General features: G+C 40.4%; 1 protein-coding gene across 1 annotated transcript in view; it reads right to left on the reverse strand.

The window, feature by feature from the left end:
• Positions 1-10391, reverse strand: part of Ccdc112 (coiled-coil domain containing 112) — a 32505-nt gene that overhangs the window by 13967 nt on the left and 8147 nt on the right. Inside the window, exons 2-3 of the mRNA XM_028777166.1 lie at positions 5701-5822; positions 1740-1861 (exon numbers count right to left, since the gene is read on the reverse strand). Coding sequence (XP_028632999.1) covers positions 1740-1861; positions 5701-5822 — 244 coding nt within the window. The remainder of the gene's footprint in view (positions 1-1739; positions 1862-5700; positions 5823-10391) is intronic.

The following is a 10391-nucleotide window of genomic DNA, read 5'->3' on the forward strand; positions in this document are numbered from 1 at the left end:
GGAAAGTGGGTAGTGAGCTCTAGAGTTTGAGGCAGCCCTGGCAATATAGAGAGTTCAAAGTCAGTCTGAGCCACAGGAGACCTTGTCTCAAAGGCACAAAAGAAAAGGGTAAAACAAATCACCCAAAAATAAAACAAATTTTTGGATCCTTTGTTTAAGTATATAAGCAATAAATGGAAGATCACCCTGTCAGTGTCTGCAAAAGAAAAAGTAGCAGTAGTTACGGCATCATGATCTAGACTAGTCTAGAAGTTCAAGAATGGAGACTTTATGGATGGTGTTTCTGTTGGATTTTGGCGCGTAGCTCGAAACAGACCACAGCAGACCAGATGGTTCCACAAGAGGAAGGGGTTTATTCAGGGCAGAGGGCAAAGGTGGGGAGAGAAACGGGAGAAGATGGTGGAGAAAGAGGAGAAAGAGAGGAGAGAAGTGGAGGCCGGTCATGACCACGTGGAGAGAGGGGGAAGGGAAGGGAGGAAGGGCAAGGAGATAGAGAGAAGCTAGAGGCAAGAGAGTAAGAGAATAAGAGAGAGGAGGAGGAGGCAAGCAGCCCCTTTTATACTGGGCACGCCTACCTGGCTGTTGCCAGGTAACTATGGGGAGGAGCATACCTGGTGTTACCTAACTGGTAACTAACTGGTTACCTAACTGGGTGTTATCTAACTGTGGAGGTGGAGTTTAGAAAGAATACTAACAGTTTCTATTACAGCCTATTCTCACTTCATCAGAAGAGGGAGAGTGAGTCTCGCAACTATATAACAAAAGATGACTTTAAAAAATATCATGATCTGGAACTGGAGAGATGACCCAGCAGTTAAGAGCACTGACTGCTCTTCCAGAGGTCCTGAGTTCAACTCCCAGCAACCACATGGAGGCTCACAATCATATGTAATAGGATCTGATGCTATCTTCTGGTGTGTCTGAAGACAGCTACAGTATACTCATATGCATAAAATAAATAAATCTTTTTAAAAAATAGTATGATCTTATGTTTAGAAAGGAAAATTACTCGAAAATTCTTTTAACTGGTGATAAGACAGTATCATAAGCAGTTTAAACTTTCCTAGCAAATCAGTATGTTGCAAAGCTTAGTAATAGCCATTTTTTTTCCTGTATACAATCCAAAGTGGCTTCTATAGTATAAGGATTTTTGCAACATACAGAATCTAGCTCTGCAAGGTATTCTCACACCCTCTGACAATGATTATTCTGCATAACAAACAACAGAACATATTTACTGTGTAAGCTCTACGGTCTTTTCTTGTATTCATTTCAGAATCAGATGCACAGAAATTGTAGGCTTTAAAATTCAGACAAGGAAACTCCGGCTTGGATGTAACCCAGTATTACAGCTTTGTACAAACAGTGACAGAGGCTCTGACCCTGCTGACATTTATTGGGTCTCACACTCAAGTCACCAGTGCCAGACTGATGAGCTAGGATCAGAAAGCACAGGAAACAACCAATTTTTAGTTTTTAAAATATTAATGGCATTTGCTGATTATTAACCCCAAATCATCTTTCCTAATAATATGGAAGAAATAGACTTAGAAAACAACTCATTAGAATATTAAACAGTAATGTGAAAATAAAATAAACACATGTCCTTAAGAGACAGACTTGTGACCAGCTCTGTATCACTGCAGAACTACAGCACAGTCTATGTACAAGGACAACACAGAGCAACACTGCCCTTTAGATCACGCAACAGTCTGTAAGTCATCAGAGACCCCACTTACGTTCTGTCTTCCTGCTGTTGATCAGTTTGTTTTCCAGTTCTTCCAGTATACTATACTCAGTCCTGAAGTCACCTCTTTGGTTGTAGAAATGACTGTGTTTATCTTTTTCTATGACAATAACTCTTTAGGAAAAGAAACAAATGGTATAGATATGACTTAAGTATACTCTAATTGTTTAACATATGAATACATTTAAAATAATTAGTACTTTCTGTTAAATTCACTTAAAAATAAGAGTGTGATTACTTAGACTAATAAGGTTTAGGAATCAAAACACTAGCTAAAATAGAGTTACCAGTTAAGTCCAATTTTAACCAACTATAATTTGAACTGTTACATGTTTCCTTTGAAAATACAGAAGCCTTTAGTTGTGAAGTTCTAAATGTTATAGTCCTCAAGTAAAACAAAAGAAAAAATATGTATTATCAGGAGGGCTTTTAAGTTGAAAAAAATCAATTTTTTCAATGTTTGTTTTTCTTCTCCCACAAGGTAAATATGAATATTTACTCTCTCAGCTTGAATCCAATATGCAGCATAATGTCTCTAGCCAGTGACATCATTGCACACAACCTGAGATGCTCTCCACAGTTTCCCAGAGCTTCCCATTTGGCAACACAGAGAAAAAGTATATACTGATAATCACATTGGGAGAAGTCACATTGGGACTGCAGCAAGCCCTATGGGCTGGGCCACTGATTCTCCATGCATGTGTTCAGGGGCTTTTGTTGTTTTTGAGCTGAGACAAGAAGTAATAAGAAGCTGAAAGGATTTCATCCTATATAGAAATTCTAACAGAAGAACAGCTACCAAACCCGGGTAAGGTTGGGAGTCCTAGGAAGGTCTGGTTGACATCAGAAACATTACTGTGACCAAACAGAAATATCTGCCGTGGATACAGAATGTGCAATGATAACTACATTTTGCTATTTATGGACTAGAAACATTAACAGAAAGATTTTCAGAACACACTAATATCACGATGCTGTTGCCAATAATGAACACTCAGTAAATACTACTGTTTATAGGGGAAGACATGGTCTGTATGAAAAAAATGTGAAATAAGTGGAAATCTTAGAATACATGGAGGAAACCTTAGAGGACCAGAAACCAAGGGAGGACAATTAATTAAAAGATCATTGAAAACATAGCTCCAGAGCACAGTCCTCTCAATAAAACTGCTCACAGCCTTCTTCAGTGATGGGCTTCACTGCAGAGCAGCTCTGCTCAGGAGGAGCACTGGCTCTTAGGGTGACTGAAGATAGTGGCAAGAGCCCCTACATTATATCCCCAGTGTGACCTGTAGATTTGGTATAGGAGCCTGATCTGACTACAGGGTAAGCCCACAGTCACTTGCTACTACCAGCTCTATGGGTAGTTGCGGAACTAGTGGGATTAGTCTTGAATCTAGTCAGGCTTTTGGTGCTTGAGGAGTCCCATATCTTAAAAGACTTCAGCAGAAGCTGTGTTCCGAGGGTCAGGACCAGACCTGTGAGCCTCACAGGCATAAAGAGAGTTCTACAACTCACAGCAAGAGGCTCAAATTGATACAGGATGGTACTTGACCCACAAAAGAAGACTTTAGATAGAACCAGTGGCCTTAAATACCAGTCTCACAGAGGGAAACACTTCAACTCTTCTGTGATTTAATTTCTCTGCACTGAACATTGAAAATGCCACCACTAAAAGTAAAAAGAGGGACTTGAATTTTTAAAAGAAAAAATTCTAAAAGGAAGGAAGGAAGACAGACTCAGCCCCAAAACACCAAAATGCACAGGTCCCAGCATAAAAACAGAAACATGAAAAATGAAGACATCACACTCCTCCACAAATCACTATTCCTGTAATAATGGCACATACTACAAACATCCTGAAAAAAACTTTGAGACAAAGCATTCAAAAGGATGAGTGCACTCAAATAACTCAGAGAAGACATGACTGTGTTCTAGAAGGGCAAAAACAGAGCTGAACATCATCCTAAGACAAGAAAATGTAGTTCAACAAAGAGATAGACTGGAAAAAGACCAACTGAAATGATGCTGGGAATAAAAAGCTCAATAACCAAAATTAAAAGCTCAGTGGAAAGCCTAGCAGTAGAATGTGTCTAAGAAAACTGGGACTAGAAACTGGATCATTCAGTGACGGAGAACATGAGTTCTTAGCTCCTGTTCCAGGACCTCACCTGCCTCCCTGCTTGTTGCCATGTCCCTCTCCATGACGATCATGGACTCTCACCCTCTGACACTGTAAATTACCTTGGTCATGCTGTCTCATTACAGCAATAGAAAAGTAGTTAGGACAGTGTGCTGGCTGGTTTTATTTCAACTTGACACAAACTAATCATCAGACAGGAGGGAGTCTCAATTGAGAAAATGCCTCCATAAGTCCGTGCTGCAGGCAAGACTGTAGGACATTTACTTAGTCCATTGTAGATGGGGCTACCCCTGGGCTGGTGGGCCTGTGTTCTATAAGAAAGCAGGCTGAGCAAGTCACAGGGAACAAGGCAGTACCCTTGAGGGGTGTTGAACAGCACCCCTCCATGGCCTGTTCATCAGCTCCTGCCTCCAGGTTCAAGCTGAGTACCTGTCCTGACTTCCTTTGATGAACAATGATGTGGAAGTATAATCCAAATAAACCCTTTCCTCCCCAAGTTGCTTCTGGTGATAGAGTTTCATAGTAGCAAAAGTAACGCTAACTAGGACTGACCACTTGATACTGGGAGAGAAAAGTTATTCAGTAATCTTTATCCAGTTATGAACCCTGTCAATCTACAATTAAAATTGGCCTGGAAAGATATGACCACTGATAAAATAGTAGGATCAATTTATGGGAGTAATAAACTACTTTCTGACTGCATCTGAAGCCCTCTCCCGAAGACAGAGCGCATGCCTAGTACTGTTAACTAGATCAAAGCCCATGACTGGCTACAACACAGGCCCTACAAGAGAACCTAATACTATTATTCTGCTAAATGAACACAGTGTTAAACTGTCCCTGCCAAGTTCTCATCTTGATACCCATAGGTCAGTGTATCTGTCAACTCTATCAGAGAAGCGGTTTTTGCAGTAGACAGATTGATAGAGACCGACAAGTGATCAACACGCAGAGATGAAGAGACAGCAGAGTGCTCAGGTGTAAATGAGACATCAGTTTAACAACCCTCTTCCCCAAATCTCAGGGATCATTGAGGAAGACACAGGGGAAAGAGTGTAAGAGCTGGAAGTAAGACGTCTTCGCTGAAACATTATTTGCTGGACACAACATGGATGTTGCACACATGAACTCACAGCAGCCCTAACTGCTTACATAAGATCAAGCCAACCAAAACCCCAGCATGTCATGAATGACATCCTACCTCTAGCTGAGAAGCCATTGGTGACTAGTGGTTCCTGGAGGAGAGAGGCTAACTTTCTTCCAGGATGTAGCTCCTGAAAGGAGTTTCAACTGATGGTCCTGGACCCATGCATACAGAGGCAGCAGTAAGAACTCAGTGGGTTGAAAACAGAGGGAATGAGAAATCACATGTTGTAGGGAAGGAACAGTAATGTGGAGACAGGGGAGGAACTAGAGGGGAGGGACTGGCCCTACATCAATCACTTACCAACTTCATAACCTATAAGAAGATACTTACTTACTCTTTAGAACCCTTACTCAAAAATATTCTTAAAGTGCCTACCTAAAATTTGAGATACAAAACATAAATACATTATTGTTTTGTTTTCCTTAAAATACACTAATATAAAATAGTAAAAAAAATGAAGAAATTTCACTTACAGCTAATTTATATTAAAATAGACAGCAGTTCACATCTCCCTCCTCCTCCCCCTTGCTCTGTTTGTCAGGCTAGTGATTAGAAGAGTTTCCTACGAGTGTGAGACTGGGGAAAGTGAAGTTGAATTAATTTTATATTGTTCATTATAGAATAGCTAGTGAGATTATTTGGAGGCAATATTCTTATACTCACTGGTGTTTTAATTTTTCTGCTGTGCGTATGAATTCTACTTTCTTCGTCCGACTAACTTTCTGTTTCCAGTTCTGAAGCTGAAAATGACGAACTCCACCTGAAGCACTAAAGCTGCCATCACTCTGCACACAGAACAAGAATAAGCATCCATGAGAAAAGTGGCAAGAGATGTCTAGAGAAATAAAGCATTGACAGTTTTCGGGGGGGGGTAATCATGTGGTCAATCTAGGTTTTTATGTAACATACTTTGGGGGCTGGAGAGCTAGTTCAGTTCCTAGCACCTAGATGACATCTTATAACTGACTGTAACTATGATTCCAGTTCTGAGACCCTCTTCTGGCCTCTGCAGCGACCATACATGCACATGGTATAAACACACACACACTTGCAGGCAAAATATTCATACAGATAAAATAAAAATATACTTTGTAGACAAAAGAAATCTATCTTAAAATGCTAAATTGAGCATGCAATGCTGTGTTCAGGGGTTACTGACAAAAGAAGGTGTACTTCATTCACAAGTCATTTATCATCTCTAGACTCAACACTGATGCGACGGGTACAGCAGGAAAGGATGATTCTACAGCATGGGCCACTATCATGAGGAAAACAGATTTAAAGAGAAAAAAAGAACAACAAAAAGTAGACAAAACGAACAAAAAGCCAGAAAATGTCCTAAGTGATAATAAGGAAATAAAGGAGCTGAGGTGGGGTGCTTGTATTCTCTTAGAACACCCCCGAGGGTCTATTTGAGAGGCTCACATCAAAGGAAGAAGGGAGACAGCCCTTGTATAATCAGAAAGGAAAGGTGATTAGGTCAAGGGATTAGCTATGCAAATTCTGAGGGCCAGAAAGACTGGCTAGCAGAGAAAAGACAACTCTGGCAAGAGATTAGTATAGGTGGCTAGAGATGAAAGTAGGCAGGTAGCTTTGTGCTGGGTACACAGATGGTTTAGGGCCCACTGGAGTTTACTGACGAGTATCTCTACATGTTGTCCAATACAGCAGAAATGATAACAGCAGGGTGTCAGTCAGGAAAGGAGGCTGACACACTTGTAAAGACATAAACATGACGGGGTGTTGAAGGGAAGAAGGGGGTGGGGCTTGCAGGAGGGAGGCCAGAGATGTGTTCTCAGAGAACAGCCTTCAGAGAGATCAATCATTCTACCATTCCCCCGTGGGGTGCTTCATTTCTCCAAACCTTTTAGGAGTGGCAGTGAGTTTCATATCACATGATTTACTTTAACCTCATTAGTATGCAAATTTGCTTTAATCATTAATAAATGGTAAAATTATATATGTATACCAAATAATTGTTTTAAAACAAATTTAGGACATATTATCAGTAAATGTTTTATTTGGAGACCTATTTTATATACCTATATACCCAGTATCACATAAAATTTCTGACACAGGAACTAGAGAGATGGCTTAGCAGTTAAGAGTGCATGCTGCTCAGGCAGAGGACCTAAGTTCAGTTCCTAGATCCCACTATGGAAAGCTCACAACTGCTCGCAAGTCTAGCTCAAGGAGATCCTAGGTCCCGGGGTCTGTGGACACCAGCGCTCATTGTGTATGTTCACATACCTCCACCCCACCCCCACATATACATACTTAAATAAATCTTGAAAAACCCTTCTCAGGTCAGTGAGGTTGATGAGTAGAAAATGGTTAGGAAATCCTGCCATACTTAGCTCTTAAACAGAATGGGTCTGTTTTTTTGTTTGTTTTCTTGTTTGTTCTGTTTTGTTTTTTTGACATAATAGGTTGATATTATTTGGCAATGAGGCCGGGGATCCATGAAGAAGTCAGTAGAGTGCTGCAGGCCAGGGATGAGAGTGCAGCAGCTACCTGGGCCACTGAAAGTAAAAGGCAAGGTATATCTCAAAGGTATTCATAATATTCAGCGGCAGCTGCTGAGAAAGGAGGAGTGAGGGAAGAGGGGAAAGTAAACAAGGCTTTGTACTTCCAGGAGCAAGAAGAGTTTTAAAATGAGAACAGCATAGCATAAGATACTATTTGTTAAGAGTGCTGACAAACTAGTGATTTTTCTAGATATTTATCAGGTTATGCAGCAACACCACTGTCCGCCTCCAAAATATTTTCATCACGCCAAGATAAACCCACAGCCATTAACAGTCTCTCCCTCCTGACACCGTCTCTCAGAGCCTGCTTTTCTCAGTTTGACTATTTTGGATCAATAGGCTTATAGAACACATAGTCTTTTCTGTATGTCTTATATTATTTAGCACAACGTTTTAAGACCCATTCATGCTACTCTATGGATCTCTATTTCATTCCTTTTGTGTGGATATGTGTACACTGTACACATGTCTGAATGCATTCATGTGTGTGTAGAGGCCAGTGTCTGGTGCACTTTACTATCTCCATCTATCTTTATGAGACAAGGTCACTCACTGAATTTAACTCATTAGCTGGCTGTGTGGCCAAGAAGATGCTGCGATGCCCCTGTCTTTGCTCTACCAGCTCTAGGGTTGGATATGCACTGTCAGCCTGGCTGTCAGGTAAGTGCTAGGGAATCCAAATTCAGGTCCTCATACTTGTGCTACAAACACTGTCCTACTAAGTCATCCTTCTAACCCACCTTATATCTTTAATAGCTAAATTAATATTGCATCCCATCAGTGATGCTCAGCCTTCCTAACGCAGTTCCTCTTCAATACAGTTCCTCATGATGTGATGACTCCCAACCACAGAATTATTTTCATTGCTACTTTATAGCTGCAGTTTTGCTGTTATGAATATCTGATATTTCCAATGGTCTTGGGCAACCCCTGTGAAAGGGTCTTTCAACCCTCAGAGGGTTTGCCACCCACAGGTTGAGAGTCACTATATTATATGGTATCTTTCATTTTTTCTGCTCATCATCCATCATCCGATAAACAGCTGGGTTATTACCACTATCTCCCCAATATGAAGTGCTACTATAAATACTCTCAACAAGTTTTAATGTAAAAAATATTTTAAATTTTGTTACCATCTAGCCACAGAATTTGAGTCATAAGGTAATTGCTTTTCACTTTCTTTTTTTACATTTGAATTGCCTTTTTATTGTTGATTTTGAATCATTCTTTATGCATTCTAAATATAAACCACTTATTTTATATTCATATATCACACTCTGATCATCTATTCACTTCCTTGATAATGCCAACAATTCAAAATATTCTCAGGTATTAGTAAACTATTTTCATGGTAACTGCTTCATTTTACATTCCTACCAGCAATATGTGATGATCCTAATTTCCCTGTATCCTTGCCAGTACTTATGATTTGTCCTTTTCATTACAGCCATCTTAATGGTTATAAAGTGGCATCTCACAGAATTTTTTATTTGGGGTGCTGGGGATCAAACTCAGGACCCTTGGGTGTGTGAGACAAACTCTCCATCACAGAGTTACATGCACAGCCCCTCTCAGAGTTGTTAGATTAGTTCATAATGACCAATGATGGTGGACATTTTTTTATCACCTTTTAAGAGAAGTCTAAGGCTGGGCAGTGGTGGCGCACATCTTTAATCCCAGCACTTGGGAGGCAGAGGCAGGTGGATTTCTGAGTTCGAGGCCAGCCTGGTCTACAGAGTGAGTTCCAGGACAGCCAGGGGTATACAGAGAAACCCTGTCTCGTAAAACCAAAAAAGAGAGAGAGAGAGAAAGAAAGAGAGAGAGAGAGAAAGAGAGAGAGAGAGAGAGAGAGAGAGAGAGAGAGAGAGAGAGAGAAGTCTGTTCACCGCTATTCTCTTGTTTATTTTTTGGGCACAAAATCCATGGTTTTCTAATTAAGTTGTAAGCAACAGTACTAGAAGGCAACACAAGAAAGGGAACCTGACGTTAAACTATGTGGTTTTCTACTGTTCTGCTTTTCCTTAATAGGATAGGATATTGCCCCCAATTCATGAATTATAAATAAAAGCTAACTTGACATCTAAGCTAAAGCTGTTGCAGTTTTGCTCTTTAACATATATTTTTGACATAGAACCCTGGTCAGTATATAAAATCCTCCATGTTTTTCTCATTCTCTGACTTTCCTTTACACACACACACACACACACACACACACACACACACAACTTTTTGGTGCTGGGGATTGAAGCTACACCCTTGTATGTGATAAACACATTCCTAACCACTGACTGAGTACTCAGCCCCTTCACTTCCTTGACAATGTCCACAGAGGAACAACCGTAGGCTCTGATGGAGTCCACCTGATCTTACTCGAGCTTCGGTTACTTGTGTTCTATGGAACACACAGAAGGAACTTTAATCAAAGGTCATAATCTTCTGAGAGTTGGACTCCTAACATCAAGGCCTCTGATCCATTCTTAGTTAATTCATGTGCACAGCACGGGTAGAAACTGAACTGCTGGGTGAGTTTCCAACTGTCCCAACATCACTTGTTGAAAGTGATGTTTCTTTATTCTTCTTTCCTTGTTGTCGTAGTGCTCTTCCTGAAACTTGACTGCCTACAATGCAGACCTGGTTTTCTACTCTCCATGTATTCTTCGGTTAGCCTTACGCCCATACCACATTTACTTATGTTACAGAGGCTTTGAAGCAATTTGAAATTAAGAATTATGAGCAATTCAATATTCTTTTAAAAAAACATTTTTTACTATTTTAGATAGCTTGCTTTGTTTACAGTGTGAATGTGTGTTGGGGGTGTGGGGGTGA

Source organism: Grammomys surdaster, unplaced genomic scaffold, assembly GCF_004785775.1.
Source record: "Grammomys surdaster isolate TR1022 unplaced genomic scaffold, NIH_TR_1.0 278, whole genome shotgun sequence".
NCBI classification, from domain to species: Eukaryota; Metazoa; Chordata; class Mammalia; order Rodentia; family Muridae; genus Grammomys; species Grammomys surdaster.